Source organism: Xenopus tropicalis, chromosome 9 (genome assembly GCF_000004195.4).
Source record: "Xenopus tropicalis strain Nigerian chromosome 9, UCB_Xtro_10.0, whole genome shotgun sequence".
Classification (NCBI taxonomy): Eukaryota; Metazoa; Chordata; class Amphibia; order Anura; family Pipidae; genus Xenopus; species Xenopus tropicalis.
Window position 1 is genome coordinate 1,066,060 of NC_030685.2, and position 24,815 is coordinate 1,090,874.

At 45.1% G+C, this 24,815-nt stretch overlaps 1 protein-coding gene across 1 annotated transcript; it reads left to right on the plus strand.

Annotated features, from left to right (window-relative positions):
- Positions 1-1,568: 1,568 nt before the first annotated feature.
- On the plus strand, positions 1,569-17,645 carry LOC100487648. The gene is made up of 19 exons (XM_018089911.2): positions 1,569-1,623; positions 2,243-2,581; positions 3,485-3,796; positions 4,073-4,186; positions 4,472-4,852; positions 5,276-5,584; positions 6,817-7,167; positions 7,629-8,009; positions 8,195-8,503; positions 8,754-9,104; positions 9,217-9,621; positions 10,024-10,335; positions 10,855-11,205; positions 11,538-11,849; positions 12,938-13,629; positions 13,675-14,413; positions 15,234-15,548; positions 15,808-16,149; positions 17,421-17,645. Exons 1-19 carry the CDS (start codon positions 1,569-1,571, stop codon positions 17,504-17,506), a joined length of 6,456 nt encoding a protein of 2,151 aa, XP_017945400.2. The 3' UTR covers positions 17,507-17,645.
- Positions 17,646-24,815: the final 7,170 nt, after the last annotated feature.

Sequence of the window (24,815 nt, forward strand, 5' to 3'; positions counted from 1 at the left end):
TCTAAAGACCCTTGCCTTCTGTGGGCCTTTTGGGTGGGGAGGTCGGGGATAAAGGGGCTCCCCCTAGCTTTAGCGAAGGGGAGTCTGAAGACTTTTGGGTTTTATGTCTCTTTTGGCTGGAGACCTAGACGTTTTTATGGGACTTTTGCCTCTTTGCACTTGGGCACTGATTTTTCTTGGAGCACACTCAAAAATTTGTTTGTAGAATGATAGGTTTCAAAAGTGTTTTAACATTTGGAAGTCTGTTGTATAAATTGACATCTAAATACCCAGCTAAAGCTTGGGGAGAGGGAAGGGTGTGTATGGTGTGCTGTAACCCCATGTGTATAATAGGGCAGCACTGGTGTATATGTACCTGTACCCATAATGCACCTGTGTCTCTGTGCCCTCGGGATTTTATGGCAAATATCATTTATGGATTAAAGGGGTTGTAAACCCAACCATAATGCTGCCCCACCCCCCTAGTTTTGATACAGAAGAAGCCTAAAAATCTAATTTTAAGTGCAAGAGAAGTGACCAATGAGAATGCTGATTAGATTCCCAGCACTATATCAGCCATTTTGATATTATCTTACATATAGAGATAATGATGGCATTTTCCCGTCATTATATGGCACAGGAATCAGACATGGGGATAAAGGGACAGACTTGTTCAGTGCTGGGAAACTGTGCTTATTGCTCCCAACTCCAATTGCAGGAACAGAGAACAGGGAGCCGGATTTACTCACATCAGCTGGGATTCTCATTGGAGGATTCTTTTGCATATTTATGCAGCCACTGGCTTTGTGCTGGTGTTATGACAATTTCCTACGTTCCCTAAGCTCCGCCTCCCAACAGCAGCCCAGAGAAACTGAGCATGTGCAGGAGCCAGATCTTATAGAAGATGGTATAACAAAGTAACAAGATGGCGGCCCCCTGTGGACAACTTTGAAAGCATAAATCATTACTGTAATTAGGCTTCTCAGCCTCTGGGCTTGTGCAGTAAGTTCAGAATGTTTATGTTTATGTTCAGTATACAAAATACAGCATTTCTAATGATTTTCTATTTTAGACTTTAGTTCTCCTTTAAAGTTCATGAAAAGCGGCAGGCGATTATGTTTCAATTGTATAAAATAAATGCTAGTTTTATGTTTGAGCTCGGCCGGGTGAGTGTATTCTAACCACAATATCAATAGCTACAAAAGACTTGTGGCTACTGAATCACGGGCTAATGCCACTTTGAGGCCTCACTCCCTAAGGGGAAAGTGTTACCTGTAAATGGAACCAGATTCCCAAAAACTCCCCCACTGAATGGCATTTGTTTGTCGCACAACTCAGCCTGTGGCTGCAATGATGCTGGAATACTGGGTAGAATGTTGCATTATGGGTGAAATATGGCAATTTGCTTTTAAAAATTGGACTTTGCCCCTTTATATCAGCATTTATTAAGAGATTAGTTATTTATTACAGTACAAATGATAATACAGAGAGAGTGTATTGCATATGGCTGTTATACAGGGGAATGTCCTACTGTCTCTGTAACAGGAACAGATGGGAAAGTGAAAGTGACCTGAGCAGAACCCACAGGGATGGAACAACGAGGGGCTCTCCTGATTCTCCTCTTCTCATTCCTCTCCCCCTCAGGTACCAACTCATATACATCTCTTTATTATGGGGTATAAGGTGGGGGGCACAGTGTGGGGGTCACTGGATAGATGGGTGTGTTAGTAGGGAGGGGGTCGGGTAAAGGTTCCGGGTCTGTGGTTCTTAGTGACATTGCTGTATAGGAACCTGTTCTGTGCCAGGGGTACAAAGCCTTTCCCCGGACCCCCTAAGTCTGTTATATTTATGTGGGAGTTTCAATCACAAACTCCAGAGAGTCGGGGCTAAAGGAAGGGGTTTAGGGAGAGAAAACTATGTATTTCTGTGAGGCTGCAGCCTAATTGTAAATGGATTTTGTCTGAAGAAGCTACAAAGTCCTGAGGAGAATGTAGAGGGGTGAGGGTCCCGGGTGGGGGGGCTGTAGAAAATCAACAATAAAATCTGTTTTCATCAGCAGAAATGAGAAGCTCTAACATGAACTTTATACTTCTGGGATCTTTGCTACAGTTTAAAAGAATATCCAGAGGGACCATAGGAACATCTAAGGGAAGGGAAAGGTGTCTACAGGAGTCATTAAACTTCTTTGTATCTGCTGTGTTCCTACATGAGGCCCCTCTGGGACCTAACCATGTGACCCCTTTATTTCTGCCCCTCCCTACAGGTGCTGAGTTAGAGGTCCAGGCTCCCCCCGCTCACACCGTCACTTTGGGATCGGACGTCACTCTGCCCTGCAGCTTCAGTGTGGGTCCGACCCAAGTGGATCTGCAGTTGCTGGCAATCCTGTGGTACTTCCAAGATACAGAGATCCTTGTCTTTAATGCTCATGGGAGCATTAAAGAAGAGTCAGAACCGAGGGTGACTATCAGGGAGGAGGATGCTGGGAAAGGAATCGCTTCTCTACATCTTGCCCAAATCAGGCTCTCTGATGCCGGCCTGTACAAGTGCATGGTTATCTACATTCCCAGGTCCCACACCAAGGAGGTGCAACTCACTGTTCATGGTAAACAAATCAGAGCTCAGTAATAAGATGCACTCACTATTGGCTTCTGAGCCATTCAAAGTGTGGGTTCTGCTGTGGGGCTCATTGGCATGACTTGGGGTGGAAACAGCCACTCATTCTCTGATTGGACTAGAGGTTCATCCTCTTAAATGCCATTGGTGCACAGGGGGGTGAGGCATTTTCTTAATTTCTTGGGATGAACCCAAAGTATGTCGGTTAACTGAGCCAAAGGCACTTACTAGCCAAGTGGGGACCAAACCCCTAGAAATGGGTTCCAATATCAAGAAGATTTCTGTGCTGATAAGATAGAGGAGGGCTTGTATATGCAAAGGTTTTGGGGTGTGATTGTGCTTTTGGGGTACAATAATTACATGGTTTAGTGCTTTAAATACTGGATCAGATACTGTGCTCCATAGAGCCCCATAAGGTTGGATCAGGTACAAAATGGGAGGGATTGTATCTCCAACACAATCACATTTCTCTTTATTGAACAATCTCACTCCAACAGACTTGTATTTAGGCCTGTGGTGCCCCTCACTAGTACCCCTTGGCCAATCAGAGCCAGAACAGCCCAGTACTTCCTGTTCCTCCCTCCTATACGTCCCGTTATCCCTGAATTTAATACAAAATAAACAATTCCATTTCCTTTAGAAGAGATTAAGGCCATGTTCCCTGTGGAGGAGTTTAGGGACAGGATCCCAGTGGGAGAGAGGTTTAATGGGGGCACTTTCAGTTCATAGGTAGGTTCCAACAGGTAGTTGGCACATTGGGTCACACTGATGGGTCCTGTAGCATTTGGTTTATAACAATGGCGCTTCCCCATGAGTCAGGGACTGTTCATACATGGACACACGTGTTAGAATAAGGGAAATTACACGTCACATATTTGTGTTTCATGTACAGCTGTCCCCTCAATCAGTGAGCTGGGGATACTGGAGAAGCCCATGGGGGCCAGTATGATTCTCTGCTCCGTGTCTCGGTTCTACCCAAAGAACATCTCTGTCACTTTAATGAAAGATGGAAAAGATGTGGATTATTCTACACTGTCCGATTACACCCAGAACTCTGACGGAACATTCAGTATTAACAAAACCCTGATGATATCGGCCTCTGAGAAACCAAGAACGTTGTCCTGCGTTGTCCAACATGGATCTCATCCGCGGCCCATTCAGAGAGACGTACAGCTGCAGTATGGGGGTAAGAATGGGATTGGGGGTCCCTCCCTGTGTAACATGATGTAATGTCCCCCAGTAATGTCACCTTTCTGCCTGAAACTGCAATAAACTCTACATTCTAAAGGCAGGCAATGTACATGTGTATATATATATATAATGCTGCTGTTTGTCCCTCATGGCATCCTGTAGTTTCCACTTCAGCCTCTGTTATCTGCACTTCTTTCCCATGAATAAAAGTAGCGCTGGGAGCAGATACAGAGGCAAATGTTAAGGTTATGGAACACAGAATAAATATTTTCTTTTCTCATTTCACTAGAGTACAATGAGAGCAATGAGAGCAATATGGCTGCCGTGTTGGGGGGCACTGGCGCTGTGCTTCTCCTAATTGTGATCCTGGCTATAGTTTACTACAAATACACAAGGAAAAAAGGTAAAAAAAATGGACCCAATGAATCACATGGCGCCTCCTGTGGTGCTAACATTATATGGAATTATTTGTGGTGATTTAAATCTATAATCCAATGTGTTTATTAGTTCAGCGAAGGAGAAGTAAGTAAAGAACCCAATGGGTGGAATGAAATATAAAGAAAAATATTAGAGGTAATGGTCAAAGAGAGACAAGGCTGACGCATTTCATGCCAATATTGGGAGCTTATGGATAAGGGAAGCAGTGTTACTCTCTGTGCTAATGAATATGTTCCAATGTCCCACTCAGGTCTGGAGGAGTTTACGATGGGTGCCATTCAGGGACCTCCGGTTTGGTTAGATGGGGAAAAGCTCACCCTTTACTGTACAGCATCCAGTTGTCCCCAGGATGTCAAAGTCTCTTGGATTCTAAAGGCACAAGATGGCACAATGAGTGAATTCTCAGAGGCTGGTACTGGGGAGGCAGAGGAGGAACAGCCTCTTATCTCCAGAGAATATATTGTATCTAAGGAAAAGACCACCAGGCCACAAAAGAACGGCCTCTGTGATTATTCCAGCACTTTCTGCTTCATTCCATCTGCATCAAGGCACCTTGGCTCCTCTGTCTCCTGCAAGTTTGTGTGCGGTGGGAAAACCCAGGAGAAGGCCTTCCAGTTTAAGGCTATTCAGGGTAAGAAAGAGGTTCTTATAATGCCCAGTGGTGCAAAGCATTCTGACCAGGGCAGAATCAAAATGGTGGTTGTCACCATTTTGAAGGGCACCTATCAGTGGGACAGAGTTTACCCCAGTGGAAGGGCAGATTAATAGAGCCCACACTCTGGTTGGGGGAAACAATACCATTTTGTGCAAAAAATGCCCCTAATGGGCACTATGCCCCCAGCAACAGGAGGGGCTCCCAGTGTGGGCGGCCATGTTGTGGCACTAACATGCAAATGGTACTTAGTGCCCCAGTTTGCTCATTATGTGCCTGTGTGTGAGAGAGCCCCGCCCTCCAGGGCCAATTAATATGCAAAAGAATCCTTCTGACTTGCCCTTTAAACTATAGAAGGACTAAATGTAAGTAACAATGGAACTGTGTGCTCTTATGTTACAGCCAAACCCAGGTTTATTGAGCCAATAAGTATCAGCCTTTGTGACTCTGGGAATGTCCAGCTATTAGCCACCCTGGAGAGGTTCTACCCTAAGGAGGGAATCAAGGTCACTTGGAGATGTAACAAGGAAAAGCCACCAGAGACAAATGCACCAATGGATGAATTGATTACACACCCTGATAATACTTTTACTGTTAGAAGCAAATATGAAATTCCTGGGGATCAGTTCAAGGATCCAGACTTTAAAGTGTGCGTTTCATGGAACCATGATTCTATGGAGAAAGCCGAGTCCAGGGAAGTGAGCGTGAAAGGTGAGATGGGGATATTGCTCCTGCCCCACATTTGGCCAGTGTACTGGGGGGGTGAATTTTGGTTTTAACTTGTAATTATTGGCCGGCATGTTGGTCTGAGTTCTGTTAATTCTCTTTTGTGAAGTTTTTAATAAAAACACATAAAAACACATAAAAACCCTGAATACAAAGTCCTACAGTAGAGCAGCATTACCTCCATTCCATGTTCTATGGAAATATCCAAATACACATTGTCTCCCGTGACCAGTGATACCACTTTGCTAATATTATGTGTTGCGTAGTAAGCCCCTCTTACAGGCATTTATAGAATCTGCCATCCCAACATCCCCCGGCAGGGCATTCCCCAACCTCACTGCCCTCACCGTGAGGAACCCCCTACCCAACATCCCCCGGCAGGGCATTCCCCAACCTCACTGCCCCCACCATGAGGAACCCCCTACCCAACATCCCCCGGCAGGGCATTCCCCAACCTCACTGCCCTCACCGTGAGGAACCCCCTACCCAACATCCCCCGGCAGGGCATTCCCCAACCCCCTCACTGCCCTCACCGTGAGGAACCCCCTACCCAACATCCCCCGGCAGGGCATTCCCCAACCCCCTCACTGCCCTCACCGTGAGGAACCCCCTACCCAACATCCCCCGGCAGGGCATTCCCCAACCCCCTCACTGCCCCCACCATGGAGAACCCCCTACCCAACATCCCCCGGCAGGGCATTCCCCAACCTCACTGCCCCCACCATGAGGGACCCCCTACCCAACATCCCCAGGGCATTCCCCAACCTCACTGCCCTCACCGTGAGGAACCCCCTACCCAACATCCCCCGGCAGGGCATCCCCCAACCCCCTCACTGCCCCCACCATGGAGAACACCCTACCCAACATCCCCCAGCAGGGCATTCCCCAACCTCACTGCCCCCACCCTGCTTCAACTGAAAGTTCTGTTCCCCTAATCTAAAGGGGGGGGCTTTGGTGTGTCGGACATTTCTATGCAAACAGAACTTGAATCAGTAGTTCTTCACGGTGAGGGCACATCTGATAGCTGATTGTTCCATTGGGCTCCTATGTTCTTTTCTTGCCATTATATGAGTGCACCAATAATTCTGGGCAAACTTGCACAGTTGAAAATGTGATTTAAATAAAATAACCCACATTGTATTAATTACTTGTATTGTAACATGTCTTGGATCTTACAGAGTGAAACCCATATCGGTTCCTACGATTCTCTCTTCCAGATTTCCCATGGCGCCCAACTATGGACGACATTCCCTTACAGAGTGAGAGAGAGAACAATAAATTACGACTGAGCTGTAATATCTCCAATTACTTCCCTGATGCTCTCACCGTCAGTTGGTTTGGGAAGAAGAAAGGGAGTCAGGAACTGTTTCCTGTAACTGGAAATGACATTTATGTTATACAAAAGCCCCAGTCTGAAAGGGGCACAAATTACACATATAAGTGCAAAGCGTGTTTGGTTCTGCCAGTGCCAGAAAGCACAGAGCAGGAAATGGAATATATCTGTAGGGTGGGGCACCCAAGCCTGAAGGAACCAATACAAGGGGGCACTGGGCCTGTACAGAAATATGGTAAGATTAACAAAAATGAACATTAAGTGAAAATACTATAAACGTTTGTTACCCTTCCCCCACCCCCCAGGAGAGAATCAACAGTACAGATCTTCTCCCCACATTCTTAGGAAAGTATCTGAGCTTTTGTTTTAAATATCTGGAGATCATCCATCATGCAGGTTTGAGAAGTCCATCCACCAAGGTCCATGCTGTGCCGGTGCTGATGGATGTTTTCCTCTTAACATATGTTCTTTGTGCAACACAGACACACAGACCCACAGACTGGGCACTTGACCACTTTGCACGTTTGTTGGTGCAAAACTACTTCTCCCAGGATCTTAAAAATGCTGCAAGTTTTATGACTAAAATACATAGGGATAGAGTAGAAGGTTAAGAACTTCCTGCCCTGTCAATCACTTTGATAGAGACACCTTGGGATTGTTCCCTCAACATTTTTTTTTCTCTTTATTTCTCATAAGATTTGGGAGAGAAGCGGAGCTTTATTGTGCATCACATTCAGGGGCCACAGAGGTGGCAAGAAGGAGAGAAGGTCACTCTGTATGGTACTGCCCTGTACTGTAAGAGGGATGTTCAGGTGACCTGGATAGTGACCGAGAGGGATGGAACCATAAGGGAAATCCCAGATGTTACTAAGGATACAGAGGAGAAGCTTGGGGCCAATGACTATGTGGCTTGTAGGGAGAGAACTGAACAATCAGACCACAAGGGACTCATAGACATTACCACATCCCTGAGCTTCACTGCTTCAGTCTCGCGGCACAAATCCATGAGCCTCAAATGCAAGTTTGTCTGTGATGGGAAATCCTCTGAAAAACTCTTCCAATATAAAGATCTCTATGGTGAGTACTGACTTAATCATCTCTATCTCTGTATAGTACTTAGGTGTAAATATTATTCTAGTTGCCTTTATTAATTGGTATTTTTTATTTAGTCTTTTGCCTGGTAAACTTCTAGTCTGTCATTCAAACCACAGATTGTTTTCTAAGGTAATTTGGATTTTTTCTTGTTTCCCATTGTGACCCAGTCAAGCCCAAGCGCTTGAAGCCAATAGAATTATCTCTCCTTGAGAATGGGGAGGTGCTGTGTTCCCTCAGCTTGCAGCAGTTTTACCCTAAAACCATGCAGATCAGTTGGGGTGCTGGGGTCCCCCCTTCCTATGACAAGATGGAGTCAGCTGAGGAAGTGACAGACTCGGGGCTCACGTATGATCTTCTCAGCAAATGTAGAATTCCAGGGCGGCTTCTCCGAGATCCTGACTTTACTGTCAGAGCTTCTTGGAAACACGAGTTCATGAGTGACTGGGAATCCACCCAACTGTCCCTCAGAGACCCAGGTAATTAGCTTGTAAGTCAGTCAAAACCCTTGAAAGTCTATGATGTATCGATGCAGATTATTTTTACAAAATAGGGATTTACTTATATCACACTCTGCAGATTCTAATACAACACTCAACTTTCCATGAGATAGAAAACTTTTATTTGATTCTAACAAGGAGATATTATTTATACAGTAAAGGGTTGTGCTATTACCCACCACCGTGCAGATTTATACACTCTATGTATGAACCTCTGTTACTTCTGTAGGTTTTCCATGGAAACCAGTAGTCCAGAACATTCCTCTGCCCAATCTCTTTGCTTACAATCCAGTCACACTGATGTGCCAAGTCTCTAATATCTTCCCTGAGTCTGTGACTGTGAAGTGGTTCAGGAGGGAGAAGGATGGAGAGGACTTGTTCCCAGTGTCTCACAGTGAGAAGTACAAGATCCCAGAAGTTACTCTGGAGAAGCAAGAAGACGAGACATTTCAGTGCCGAGCCCGTTTAACCTTCACCCCAACTGTTAGCTCAGAGCATGGAGCTGAATTCATCTGTAGGGTGGAACATCCCAGCTTGGAGAAACCAGAGGAGAGGAGAGCGGGTCCCCTCCACATAGAAGGTAAGGAGATTGAAGCCTTGCTCCATTGTACAGTAAGTCCGCTATGCATAATTTATGTTGCAGAATAAAAGTCTTTCTGATATGGTGACATGAAACCATTTTATTTTATCAGAGGAGAAGAAGTTTATTTCAGTAGAGGAGCAGAAGTTCATTGTGAAGGACATTCAGGGGCCAGACAAATGGACACTGGGAAAAGAAGTCACTCTCTATGCAATGGCTTCTTACTGCCCCAAGGATATAGGGGTGATATGGATTATAAGGGAGAGAGATGGAAAAGTGTGGGAGATCTGTGACACCCCAACAGAAAGAGGCAAGAAGCCCACAGCTCCAGGACCCAGGAGATACGCGGTAACTAGAGAAAGTACTGATCCATCAGACAAAGAGGGACTCATTCATGTGACAAGTTCCATGAGATTTACCCCCTCTGTATCTGCCCACTCTGGGGTGAGTCTCATGTGCAGGTTTGTCTGTGATGGAAAAACTGAGGAGAGAGAATTTAAGCCCAGAGCCCTCTATGGTAAGTCATGTATCTGTGCCCATCAGTCTGTTTAATGAGCCAGGGTGGTACCAAGTAGGTGGGGCAATCATCCAGCAGAAAGCCATTGAGGTCCCATGAAGTAGAGACGGGTGCAGACATTGGTCTATAATGGTGCCATTTTGGGGCCCAGACGGAACAGAAACCAATACAGTCTATATTATGGTATTCTTTCAAATTTTATCACATGAAGTGATCTTCATATAATAAATAATATATATAATATGTCAGGATGAGATGTGGGCATTACCCACTACTGGAATGTATCTTCAAATAATTTTAAACCTGTAGTAATGATGAGATGTATGTTTAGACACAGTGCCCAAATGGCTGTAGGGGGGAGAGGAACCTATAATAACATTGATCATTTTGAATATATTTTAGCAAAACCCAAACTGTTGGAGCCAATAAAGCCGGAATGGTGTAACAACGAGAAAGTGAAATTCTCCCTAAACCTTGGGAAATTTTATCCAAAAGACGTGGAAATCAGCTGGACGTCTGGGGTGGGAGCTTCTCAGAAAAAGAAGAAACCAACTGACCAACTGCAGGAAAATCCCAACCGGACGTTTAATATCCAAAGTACCTGCACAATTTCCCAGAGATCCTTCCGAGATCCAACGGTTAAAGTGTGTGTGAGCTGGAAACATGAATCCATGGGAAATCCTGAGTCCAGAGAATTTTCTCTACAAGATTTAGGTGAGAAACAGATCAGTGATTCCCTATAGATTATTGTGTATTGATTAGTAGAGAACGGATCTGAAACAGGGGGAAATGTCATTTTTGTGCCATTTTTTTCGTTTTAACAACATATTCAGGTAGAAATGGTAGACATGGATTCTCTGATGCTCTGACTTAAAAGTTTTTGATACAAAGTCTTGTGTAATAAAGCTCCTAACTCTTTAACAGAATTCCTAGTAAGGATCTCACTCAGGGGCTCATACTGTATGTTTTGGGATCAGTAAGTGATCTACCAGATTCCTCCCTATAGTAACCTTTACCTCACAGATCCCACCACTCGTATCTGCCTGTCTGATTACTAGTTCTTCTTATATCTACCCAATGCCCCCTGATCCTTACCATATAACCTAGTTGGTACTTTAGACGCCTTCACTTTTTCATATATTTGTATTAAACAAACCTATTTACTGTTCCTTAGTGTTTGTTTCCCTGTGTATAAGAGAGCCTATGTTTTCATTCTAATTTATTTGTGTTTAGGTGACATTTGGCGCCCAATAGTGGAAGCAATCCCCCTCCATCAGATAGTGGTGGGCCGGCAGGTTGCCCTGCAGTACAGAATCTCTGGGTATTTCCCTGATGCCCTGACTGTGAGTTGGTATAAGAAGGAGAAGGGGAGAGAAGAGCCGGTTCCTATTACTGGGGAAGGGAAGTACGGGATCCCAGATTCTGTAACCAAGGAAATGGGGGATGGGACTCTCACCCGTACGGAAAGTTTGGCTTTCTCTCCATCCCTGAGTGAGGAACATGGGGCAGAATTTATCTGCAGAGTGGCACATCCCATTCTACAGGAACCCATAGAGAAGAGCAGCGGCCCATTGTTTGTGTGGGGTAAGTACAGGGCAGCAACAAATGGGGTAAGGGTCACAAATACACTGTCCCACCAAATAGAATATTTCCTTCTGGGGACACTCACAGGTGTATGTATCTGGTGTTGTATTTTTCTCCCATTGTCTATAAGTTCCTAGGGCTACCCAAGAACCTGACCTGTGATCCCTTCTGGCCTGAGCTGAGATTTGGTACCTAGTGCCTCTCATGCTGCTGGAAGGGAGAATTCTGGGTGCCACCATTACACATGGGGTTCATTACCTTATTAAAGCTGTTCTAGCTCTAAGATACAATAAGGTTTATCCTGTAACTAAATGTCACCCATCACCTTTCAGCTAAACCCAAACCCCTGGGAGATATAAAGCCGACCCTCTGTGGGGCAGGAGAAGTTCTGTTGTCCTTCAGCCTTGGGAGCTTCTACCCAAAAGATCTGACTATCAGTTGGGCCTGTGGGGTGGGAGATTCTCAGCAATTACAGGAATCCACTGACCAACTGCAGGAAAATCCCGACCTGACATTCAGTATCCACAGTGGCTGTAGAATTCCTGGGAATCTCTTCCACAACCCAACGTTTAGGGTCTGTGTGAGATGGAACCATGGATCCATGGGAAATCCTGAATCCAAGGAATTTACTCTAAAGGATTTGGGTAAGTACTGGGAGACAGTTTCCCACAATTCTTATGGCTACATATGCTCAGTAATGGGCAGGGCTCTATATTTATTGTATTTACACATTACAGTGATACAGATACAGCCATACACTCTGCAAATCACCCATGTAACCTGGTATATGTTTAATAAATGCTGCAGGTATGAAATCTGTTTCTATTTCTGTTTGCATATCTCTCTGTTGCACTGAAGCAGTAGCCCCTACGCTAACACATTTATATGGAATCAGATGCACTAACTAGTAATGAGCCCTGCAACCCGGCTACAAATGCCATCCCACACTGGCTTACTGTCAGCTGATTTAATAGAGCCATGGGGGTGTTTTCCACTCCTTGATACTGGCTTGCTGGTCTTATTGCCACATGGATACTGTGGGACTGACACCCCAAAACCAACCATGGAGGAACCTGTGAGTAGAATATCCCAGAATGGGTCTTATCCCAGCCCACCCGGTTTATGTGAGAATCATAACCCTCTGGGTCAGTTACTTGGAGCTTTATCAGCTGCATAAAGAGCCCAGTAGTGTTGGCTAAAGTGCCATTCTGCCCCAGCTTGCTGTTTAATACAACTTATTTTGGGGGAGGGCTGCACATTGTTTGAGCATATCTTGCTGGTCCAGTGGCCAAAGGCACATTGTGTGATGTTCATCACAAAAAGAGATTTTAGAGGTTAGCAGGGCAACTACTGATGTGGGACATGGGGTGTAAAATATACCAGCTATGGGGGGAAGGGGGGAATGTGCCCTGGGGAGCCCATAGAGAGTCATGCTGAGTGACTGTGTGTACTGGGAGAGTAAAGAAAGCTGTTTTGTTGCCCTGTATGGGGCAGATAGTTACTGGCTACTGAGATCACTTTAAGCTTCAAAGTTGGTGGTACCCAGATTGAGATATTTAGGTAGGTCTTAAATTAATAACAAGGAGAGCACTGTTTGAGGGGTTATTCACAGCTCTTTATATATGTCTATAAATGATTATTGTTAAAGGGATGACACTTAAGAATGGGCAGTTAATTTACTGTACATGTATCCCTGGTACTGTAACCATGTCCGGCTTTCTATTTATTTCAGGGCCTGAAGCTCATCCTATAGTTTTACCCCAACCAGAGACTGATGGAAAGCCCCAGCCTGTACTTATACCCCAACCAGAGACTGATGGAAAGCCCCAGCCTGTACTTACATCTCAACCAGAGACTGATGGGAAGCCCCGGCCTGTACTTATACCCCAACCAGAGACTGATGGGAAGCCCCGGCCTGTAGTTATACCCCAACCAGAGACTGATGGGAAGCCCCGGCCTGTACTTATACCCCAACCAGAGACTGATGGGAAGCCCCGGCCTGTACTTATACCCCAACCAGAGACTGATGGGAAGCCCCAGCCTGTACTTATACCCCAACCAGAGACTGATGGGAAGCCCCAGCCTGTACTTATACCCCAACCAGAGACTGATGGGAAGCCCCGGCCTGTAGTTATACCCCAACCAGAGACTGATGGGAAGCCCCAGCCTGTACTTATACCCCAACCAGAGACTGATGGGAAGCCCCGGCCTGTACTTATACCCCAACCAGAGACTGATGGGAAGCCCCGGCCTGTGCTTATACCCCAACCAGAGACTGATGGGAAGCACCGGCCTGTACTTACACCCCAACCAGAGACTGATGGGAAGCACCGGCCTGTACTTACACCCCAACCAGAGACTGATCGGAAGCCCCAGCCTGTACTTATACCCCAACCAGAGACTGATGGGGAGCCCCAGCCTGTAGTTATACCCCATATACAAGAGACTGATGGGAAGCCATGGCCTAAGGTTATACCCCAACCAGAGACTGATGGGAAGCCCCAGTCTGTACTTATACCCCAACCAGAGACTGATGGGAAGCCCCAGCCTGTACTTATACCCCAACCAGAGACTGATGTGAAGCACCGGCCTGTACTTACACCCCAACCAGAGACTGATGGGGAGCCCCAGCCTGTACTTATACCCCAACCAGAGACTGATGGGAAGCCCCAGCCTGTACTTATACCCCAACCAGAGACTGATGGGAAGCACCGGCCTGTACTTACACCCCAACCAGAGACTGATGGGAAGCCCCAGCCTGTACTTATACCCCAACCAGAGACTGATGGGGAGCCCCAGCCTGTAGTTATACCCCATATACAAGAGACTGATGGGAAGCCATGGCCTGAGGTTATACCCCAACCAGAGACTGATGGGGAGCCCCAGCCTGTAGTTATACCCCATATACAAGAGACTGATGGGAAGCCATGGCCTGAGGTTATACCCCAACCAGAGACTGATGGGAAGCCCCAGTCTGTACTTATACCCCAACCAGAGACTGATGGGAAGCCCCAGTCTGTACTTATACCCCAACCAGAGACTGATGGGAAGCCCCAGTCTGTACTTATACCCCAACCAGAGACTGATGGGGAGCCCCAGCCTGTACTTATACCCCATATACAAGCGACTGATGGGAAGCCATGGCCTGAGGTTATACCCCAACCAGAGACTGATGGGGAGTCACGGCCCGAGGAGGAAAGAGAGAAGGGTAAGACTTGGGAAGTGCTACATGGTGTACCTGGGGGCAATATTGCCAGCCAATCTAATTGCTCCGTGTCCAGCTGCTAGGAGTGAAACATTCTAATTACTAAGAAAAGTTCTTAAAGTTGGCCATACACAATAAGATCTCCAAGGCCACCAAAATGACCAGATTTGCCCGGTTTGGCCATGTTCATTCTGTGCCATATCAGACTGAACCAAACCTGTTTGGTATATGACCGATTGCAAGCTATTGGGAAGGGCCCCTACATGGATAGTTAAGCTGTTGACTTAGTCTAAAAAGGCCAAATTGGCAGCTTAAATCTCCCTGTATGGCCAACTTTGGGCTGCCAACCCCTATAGGAACCCACATCCACTGACCATATGTGAGTCTGCTGAGCAGAGAGGTAGGACTTACCATCATCATGCCACATGAGGGGTAAGTATTAATTCTTTGCATGGAACTTATACACCTACAGGGTGGAGCATAAGATGGAGAAAGAGAGGAGCACAAGGCCATTACATGGGAGGTACATTGAAATACCCCATGGGGAGGGGCCATTACCCTGAGAAAGGAGTATAATAATGTTACCGGGGAGACAGTATCCCATTAGGAGTTGTAATTAATGAAGTGGCACACAGGGCTATTCCATGTATTTAGTGGGCTATATAGCTGTGTATAAGAACATTCAAGGCTGGAACCTCTGACTTTGTCTCTTGGAAGAGATTTTTCACTTCTGTTATATTGTTACTAAATAATAATTATGGAAAAGTCATTTATCAGTGATTACTTTGCAGTTGTCTCTATTTTGTCTAATGTTGTGTTCCAGCCCGACCCCAGATGCCCCAGCCGGTGACTATAACCCTCTGTTGTGACTCTGGAAATGTACTCTTCTCTCTGAAGCTCCGGAGTTTTTACCCCAAGGAGATACAGACTGAGTGGCACCTCATAGCAGGAAAGAATAAAAATAAATTACCATCAGCACCAAGTTTCACCAAGAATCCTGATCTGACCTGGAACATTGAGAGTAACAGCACAATTCCAGGGCACAGAATTAAAGATCCAAAGTCCAGAGTGTCTGTTACCTGGAAACATGAAACCATGGAAGGTCCAGAAACACAGGAAATATCAGTTCTAGATCCAGGTAAGGGGGGAACAAGAGCTCACAATCCGATAGTCACAAGATGCAAAACCACAAACTACAGATAATTACATTGATAACTGATCACTGTTTGGCACAGACAGGTTCATTACATAGTAGCCCAGCCTGTATTTGTAAAGGATACTGGGGGAGGTACCAAAGTGATTAAGCCCATTGGCCAATGCAAGAGCCCATCAAGAACCCAAATGACCCATCTTACTTATGAATCATGACAGACATTCTTTTTGCCTTTATTCTGCAGATTTCCCTCGGGCCCCAGAATTGGGGGAGATACTGAGCCCCAGGCTTGTCCCTGGGAAGGAGGCCACATTGCAGTGTAAGATCTCTGGGTGCCACCCTGCTGCCCTGACAGTGAGTTGGTACAGAAGGGAGGAAGGAAACCAGGAGTGGGTCCCCGTGAGTTCAGGAGAGAAGTACAAGACCCCCAGACTCAGAGAGGACTATAAAAATTTCTCCTGCACTGCCATTTTGTCCTTCACCCCTTCCCCACTCACCGACAATGGGGTGGAATTTATCTGTATGGTGGGACATCCTACTCTAGAGCGCAGCATATGGAGAGGGACCGGCCCACTGAGAGTGCAGGGTAAGTTCTGTGCGGGTACCCAGTGGGGGTAGGGGAGATATTTCTCTACATATGTTATAAACCATGTTTTAGGGCCCCAAACCATACAGAATAATGAGATATACAGCACAGAGACACTTCCATGGACAGGGGAGCTTAAAGGGCACCTATCAGTGGGACAGAGTTTACCCCAGTGGAAGGGCAGATTAATAGAGCCCACACTCAAACAATACCATTTTGTGCAAAAAATGCCCCTAATGGGCACTATGCCCCCAGCAACAGGAGGGGCTCCCAGTGTGGGCGGCCATGTTGTGGCACTAACATGCAAATGGTACTTAGTGCCCCAGTTTGCTCATTATGTGCCTGTGTGTGAGAGAGCCCCGCCCTCCAGGGGCAATTAATATGCAAAAGGATCCTCCAATGAGAGGACCACAGAACTGAAAAATCACCTTTGTTCCCCAGTCTCAACCAAACCAAACAGAGACACACTGGGTTCAACCCTTAGCTCCTACAATTGCTGTTTTTTTTGCACCAAACACCTATATTGTATTTTGTGATTGTGAAGTGAGTGCCCTCCATTTATCTATATTCAACCCCGAGCTCCTACAGCCCAGAGACACGCTGGGTTCCACCCCGAGCCCCTACAGCCCAGAGACACGCTGGGTTCCACCCCGAGCCCCTACAGCCCAGAGGCACGCTGGGTTCCACCCCGAGCCCCTACAGCCCAGAGGCACGCTGGGTTCCACCCCGAGCCCCTACAGCCCAGAGGCACGCTGGGTTCCACCCCGAGCCCCTACAGCCCAGAGGCACGCTGGGTTCCACCCCGAGCCCCTACAGCCCAGAGGCACGCTGGGTTCCACCCCGAGCCCCTACAGCCCAGAGGCACGCTGGGTTCCACCCCGAGCCCCTACAGCCCAGAGGCACGCTGGGTTCCACCCCGAGCCCCTACAGCCCAGAGGCACGCTGGGTTCCACCCCGAGCCCCTACAGCCCAGAGGCACGCTGGGTTCCACCCCGAGCCCCTACAGACCAGAGGCACGCTGGGTTCCACCCCGAGCCCCTACAGCCCAGAGACACGCTGGGTTCCACCCCGAGCCCCTACAGCCCAGAGACACGCTGGGTTCCACCCCGAGCCCCTACAGCCCAGAGACACGCTGGGTTCAACCCCGAGCCCCTACAGCCCAGAGACACGCTGGGTTCAACCCTGAGCCCCTACAGCCCAGAGACACGCTGGGGTGGGTATATTAAATGGAAATGCTAAAGCTAAATTCTGTGTTTGTGTGGGATTTACAGAGCAATGGGATGAAGCCCCTGGAGCAGAACTGGGACCGACCAACCCTGCAATGGAGTCAGAACACGAGCTAATGGATACCACTTAGATACCACTAATACCCAGTAACACTATGGAGAGGCCATTGGCCAGTCTATCAGACCCCATTTCTGTGCTGCCATTTTCTTTTGTGTCTATGGAATCCCATGCTCCTATTGAAGCTGGGTGCAAGCGCAGTGCTGAATGGGGGTGAGATCAGTAGTCGGCTGGGGGGGGGTGCAGGGGGCGCCTGGGATACAGGAGAAAATGGCAGCACAGCATCCACAAGTAATGTACTCTGGGCTGGAGTCTATTTGCCCTTAATTCCTACTGTATTAAATCTGCAAATGTAACTGCTGAATGGTTGCTATGGGTTACTAGAACTGGAGCAAACTCCCCACTTGTTATTACATTTCTCTCCCCTGTGGGTTTGTGCAGTGTAATTACACTACTAATTCATCTTCAGTTTTTATATTGTCTGTTTTATAATAAAATCTATCAATGTGTCTGTTCCACTCAGTGTTTGTGCCTAATTCTGCCCCAATGAACCCAAACTCCCCCCCCAGTCAGACTTGGTTCCTTCCTCCAGTTTGTATCACACTGACTGGGAGACTGGAATGTTCCATTCTTCTGTGGGGGGAAACAGTGGTTTGGGGGATCACATTCAGGTTGGCACGCAGTGCGGATCAGCTGAATGAACTAAGCAGTCATTTTCTTACAACTCCAGTGGGTGCAAATTTCAGAAGTTATTGTCATTATTTTACCCACAATGCCGCTCCTCCCCATAATTCCAGCATAACTGCAGCTGTGAGGGGAGATGCACGATACCCGTTGGCTTGATGTGAATTTAACGCTGTTGCAGTTGCCATTATTCTTTTAGTCCTGTAGCAACTGACACTGCCCCTATGGGAAGCCTGGCGCTAACACTTATACCCTAGGGGTTCCTTTCATCAATATGCGCACAGGAGGCGGGATTGACCAAGGGGGCTGGGCATAGCTATACGGAAGCGCAAGGAGCAACTTTTGGAATTACATTGTTTAAAGGGGTTGTAAACCCAATCATATTATTGTCCCACTGCACCCCTAGTTTTGCTGTAGAAGCTGTTGAAAAACATAATTACAAGAAAATTCACCAATGAGAATTCAACTGACCAAAATCCTAATTATAGATGCAAGAGAAGTGACCAATGAGAATGCTGATTCCCTGTGTCAGGCCCCTTGCTGGTACCTTACATATAGAGATAATGATGGCATTTTCCCGTCATTATATGGCACAGGAATCAGACATGGGGATAAAGGGACAGACTTGTTCAGTGCTGGGAAACTGTGCTTATTGCTCCCAACTCCAATTGCAGGAACAGAGAACAGGGAGCCGGATTTACTCACATCAGCTGGGATTCTCATTGGGGGATTCTTTTGCATATTAATTGGCCCTAGAGAGCTGGGAAAGTTTTATTGGGCAATATTGCTTTAAGAATCCAAACCTGATGTTGCTGGACTACAGCTCCCAGCATGCCTCACCCTTCATTATATGTTACATTATTCTGGGATTTGTAGTCCGGCAACAGCTGAGTAACGTTTGGTTGAGCCGCGCTGTGCCGCAGGGTTTAGTTTCCCTTTAGTGCAACGACTACATAACTTTGCATGCCCATAACTGTGGTTTTACTAGTAAATGAGCCCTTTGGGAATTCATTTGTAGTTCAGCCTTTGCTGCAGTCCCAGAACCCACCTGAGGGGGAGAAGTTATTCACAGGGGCAGATCCCTGGGTAAATAGTGTTGCCCCTGTGGCCAAGTGTAGTGGACAACAGACTTACAATAAACTACAATAAAAAAGACATGGGTGACAACAAAAAGATGTGGGTGACAAAAAAAAGAAGCAACAAAAAAGTTGCACGACAAACATGTTTTGCGGATTTTTACTGGATAACGCTGGTAAGAATGGACAGAGTCACTGGGGGAATTGTATGTTCTCAAGGAAACTTACACAACACCCAAGAATCTTATCACATTACCATAATGTCACTGGGCGTGTGCAGGTTCAGACAGATCTTCAGTGTAGACATTGCGCTTTATTTTTTTTATCAAATGCAGAATAATGGTATTTGCAAAGGTGCAATACACACTTTCACCAGCAGGGGTCAACAGTAACCCTATGCACTCCTGGGGCTCTAGAACTGCCTCTTACAAAGGCTTAACACAGACTCCCAAAAGAAACCAGTCTGCAGCTTTTATAGCCTCCAAACTGCTCTATGCTGCCCCCGGTGGTCAGTATCTACTCTATAAATGTTCAGTCAGGGAAAAATAATTGGCAACAGAATCAAACAACACTTACCTCTCTTGATCCACCCGGATCAATCCGGCTTTGTACCTGGAAGGGAAGGAAGAGACAACACAGCTAAGATAATATCATTGATACATCATGCTAAAATAAGGAGAATCCCAGCTCTAATCCTCACAACAGATGCAGAGAAGGCTTTTGACAGGGTCTCATGGGAATACCTAGAGAGAACATTAGCAGGCTTTGGAATAGGTCAAACAACCAGACATAAGATACTAGCATTATACCAAAACCCATCAGCAAGAATAAGGGTAAATGGAACACTATCCCCTAAAGTCCAGATTTTCAACGGCACAAGGCAGGGCTGCCCTCTCTCACCAACCCTCTTAAATCACATAAGAAACAACCAAAACATATCAGGGCTGGCAATAAAAGGGAAAGAGTACAAATGTGCAGCATTTGCAGATGATCTGCTCATGGTTATAACAAAGCCTGTCATCTCCCTACCCAATATAGTTACGCTACTTAAAACATATGGGGACCTATCCAACTCCAAAGTTAACTATTCTAAATCTGAAGTCCTGAATATCAATGTACAAGAGAAAAACATTACACCATTAAAACAAAGCTTCTCATTCCAATGGGCGGGTAGAGGTATAAAATACCTGGGAATTAAAATTACGCCAGATCTGGGAAAACTATACCAAGATAACTATATTCCTATGATATCATCCCTACAAAATATGCTTAAAAACTGGAACAAACTGCAGCTGTCTTGGTTTGGGAGAGTACAGGCTACTAAGATGATGTTTATCCCCAAATTATTATATCTATTACAAGTTTTGCCAATACATATACCTACGACTTACTTCTCTAATATTAAATGTATGATTACAAGATTTATATGGGGAGGTACTAACCCAAGACTTAGATACAATATACTAACCCTACTGAAAGACAAAGGGGGAATCGCTCTCCCCAATGTACACAAGTACTATATCTCTACATACCTGGTACGTATACTAGACTGGAAAACAAAGAAAGGGATAAAAGATTGGTGCAACTTAGAACAAGGGTGTGTGCCTATTCCCATAGAAAACCTATGGAAAACAAAAGATAAACTACTACAAGAAACAGACAACCATCCTTTGATTGAGGCAACATTAAAGGTGTGGCATAAAAATAAAGAAATCTATAACTTAACGACTTACCCCCATGTATTACAGCCCCTGATGTACAATGCAGACTTCAAACCAAGCATGGAACCAGGATAGTTCTCCAGATGGAGTAACTGGGGAGAGAGGAACACTAGAATCAGCGATTTTATAAAAGACAATAAGGTAATCTCTTTAGCAGAAATACAAAAAATATGGGGCCCTCACCCCAGAGATGTCTGGAATTACAATCAGTTACATACATTCATACACACAAACAAAAACAGCCAATGGAATAGAGCACTAACTCCTTGGGAAAAAATCTTAGACTCTACTACTACAAATACCGGATTAGACAAACCACTATCCAGGGCTTATAAAACCCTAACAGATACCCCGGAAACAAACCAAATACCCCACTGTCTAGCATGGGAAAAAGAATTGAACGTTGAAATTTCACCAAACTTATGGGGCAAGATCTTTAAAACAACATACAAAGCATCGAGAGCCATGAGAACCAATGAAGCAATATACAAATTAGTAACGAGATGGCACCACACACCAGCTAAATTACATAGAATATACCCCAATAGTTCCCCACTGTGTTGGAGGTGTAACAAATCAGAAGGCACGCACACCCATATCTGGCTCACGTGCCCAGAAGTGAAAAATTTTTGGAAGGAAATACTAGATATAATACACAAGGTAACACAGCAACTTATTACAATAGAAAGCACACCTACCATACTACTATACGTCATACCTGAAAAAGATGACACATTATCAGACCCACTCACCTTACATCTCCTACAGGCAGCAAAATTGCTGATTCCTCAGAAATGGAAGTCTTCCTCCTCCCCAACAGTCAAGGAATGGCTAATAAAAATAGAAGAAATTAGGAAAATGGAAGAGCCATCCCTACTAATACATAATAATAGCCACACCTACCTTCCCTCTTCCTTTCTGTATCCCCCCCTAAGTTTGAAATGCAAAAATAAAGAATATATAAAAAAAAAAAATGTTCAGTCAGGGAGGCTGCCCCACCCCTTTAGGGAGTGGCTTCTCTGAGAGCTCCAGGTAAGGGCTTTATGAAATGTTACTTTATACAAACAATTGCAGTGTTCTGTATAGAAACAAAGCAGTTTTATACACACACTTATATATACACTTGGGACAAACAGAGCTCTCACTTATATATACACTTGGGGCAAACAGAGCTCTATAGGCAGTTGTTTCAGCCCCATATAAAACTCCCAGCACAGCCGGGGCACAGGCTTCTAACTAATTGGCCTCAGTTTGTTACCCAAAGCTAATACTGTCGCAGTTTCCACTTTTAACACATATATACTGCATATATATATATATATATATATATATACACACACACACACAGACCATACACCATGCCTAGTTTCTCTAGGGAATAGTTTGCGGCTTATGTAAAGCACAGGGTGCTCTCCTCCATCCATTTCTTGGCTCAGTACAGCACCCAAACCATTCTCAGATGCATCAGTTTGTACTATGAACCTTTGCTCAAACTTCAGACTCTTGAGAACTGGTTCAGTACGGAGCATGTTTTTAAGCTCTTGAAAAGCTTTTTCACATTGTGGACTCCATATAACCTGGTCTTTGCAATTCTTTTTAGTAAGATCGATTAAAGGAGCAGCAATTTCAGAGAAATTTGGCAGGAACCTCCGATAATAGCCAACCAAACCTTGGAAAGAACGTACCTCTTTCTTTGTTTTTGGTGGAAGAATTTCAGCAGTGGCTCTAATTTTGGTTGTGTCAGGCTTTACCTCTCCATATCCTAGAATATAACCCAAATATCTAGTTTCTTTTGTGGGTTGATTGTAAGACCAGCAGACTTTATGAGCGACAGTACGGTATCTAGATGCTGAAGGTGACTTTGCCAATCTGAGCTGAATATCACCACATCATCTAAGTAGGCTGCACATAAGACACTGAAATGTTGCAGGTGCCCCATGGAGACCAAATGGCATGGTTACAATGTGGAAGAGCCCCTGGCTTGTGGCAAAAGCTGTTTTCTCTCTTGACTCTGAATCTAAGGGTATTTTCCAGTAACCTTTTGATAGGTCAATGGTAGAGATAAATTCAGCTCCACCCAGCTGGTCAATTAACTTATCAATGCGTGGCATTGGGTATGAGTCAAATTTAGATATAAGATTTATTTTCCTAAAATCAACACAAAAATGAATAGAACCATCTTTTTTCGGAACCAGCACCACTGGTGAAACACCAGTTACTTACAGAAGGTTCAATTACACCAAGTTCTAACATCTGCACCACTTCCTGTTTAAGAATTTGTTTGTATTTTTCAGGGGTCCTATAGGGTTGCTGACGAATAGGTTTGGCATCACCCGTATCAATAACATGCTCAATAAGATTAGTTCTTCCGGGTGTTGTAACAAAAATATCACTGTATTTGTCAAGTAACATGCACAATTCTTTCTGTTCATCTAGATTTAGCTCAGAAGATTAATTAATCCTACAGGCTTCAGATCTCTCTTTGTTCAGTCTCTGACATGCTTCCTCAGCCATATCAGGTGAACATTCCTGCAATACCATCAAGGAAATATTTTCTTTCCTCTCCTTCCACTTTCTAAGGAGATTTACATGATAGATCTTTTTGTTCCTTCTACCTGGAATCTATATTTCATAATCTACTGGACCAACTTGTCTTAAGATCTGAAAGGGACCCTGCCATTAGCCATTAGTTTGTTCTGCTGACTGGGAAGTAAAAGTAGGACTTTATCTCCTGGTTTAAATGTTTGTTCCCTTGAACGTTTGTTATACCAGGTACTTTGATTAACCTGAGCATCAGCTACATTCTGCTGTGCCATCTCTGACATTTTGGACAATTTCTGTCTCATACAATCAATGTAATCAATGACACTCTGAGGACTGTGCTCATCATTTACTCAGTTTTCACGAATTACATCAAGGATACCCCTAGGTTGCCTTCCATAAAGTAATTCAAAAGGGGAATAACCCGTAGAGTCTTGGGGGACCTCTCTATATGCAAAAAGAAGGTAGGGTAACCACCTATCCCAATGTTTAGGTTCATCCTCCACAAATTTTTCAAGCATACGCTTTAAAGTCTGGTTCATCCTCTCTACTAAACCATCAGTTTGGGGATGATAAGGAGCAGTTAGTGCTTTTACTCCAAGTAGTACATAAAGCTCCTTCAAAAGACTTGAAGTAAAATTTGCTCCCTGGTCAGTTAGATTTCCTTGGGAGTACCATGAGAGCTAAATGTTTAATCAGAGTATCTGCCACAGTTTTGGCTGTAATGTTTCTTAGGGGTATGGCCTCAGGGTATCTTGTTGCCTAATCACAAACAAGTATATACTGATTACCCTTACTACTCTATTCTATAGGACCTACTATATCCATTGCTACCCTGCCAAATGCTTTGCCCCCAGCCGGGATTGGGATCAGGGGAGCTTTGTCACTTTGCTTAACAGGTGCAGTTTTCTGATATACAGGACAAGAACTGCAGTATTCAGTGACTTGCTGATAAATACCTGGCCAAAAAAATCTGTATAAAATTCTATTCAGGGTTTTCTCTCTGCCCATATGGCCAGACCATGGTGTTTCATCTGCTAAATGAATTATTTCCTCTCTAAACATTTTTGGAACCATCACTTGCTCTTGTGTTACTCCCAAGGAAATCTTAACTGACCAGGGAACAATGTTTACTTCAAGTCTTTTGAAAGAGCTGTATGTACTACTTGGAGCAAAAGCACTAAGAACTGCACCATAATGTCACTGGGCGGATGCAGGTTCAGTAGCCAGACAGATCTTCAGTGGAAATATTGTGCTTTATTTCTATCAAATGCAGAAAAAACAGTATTTGCAAAGGTGCAATACACACTTTTACCAGCAGGGGGTAACAGTAACCCTACACTCACTCCTGGGGCTCTAG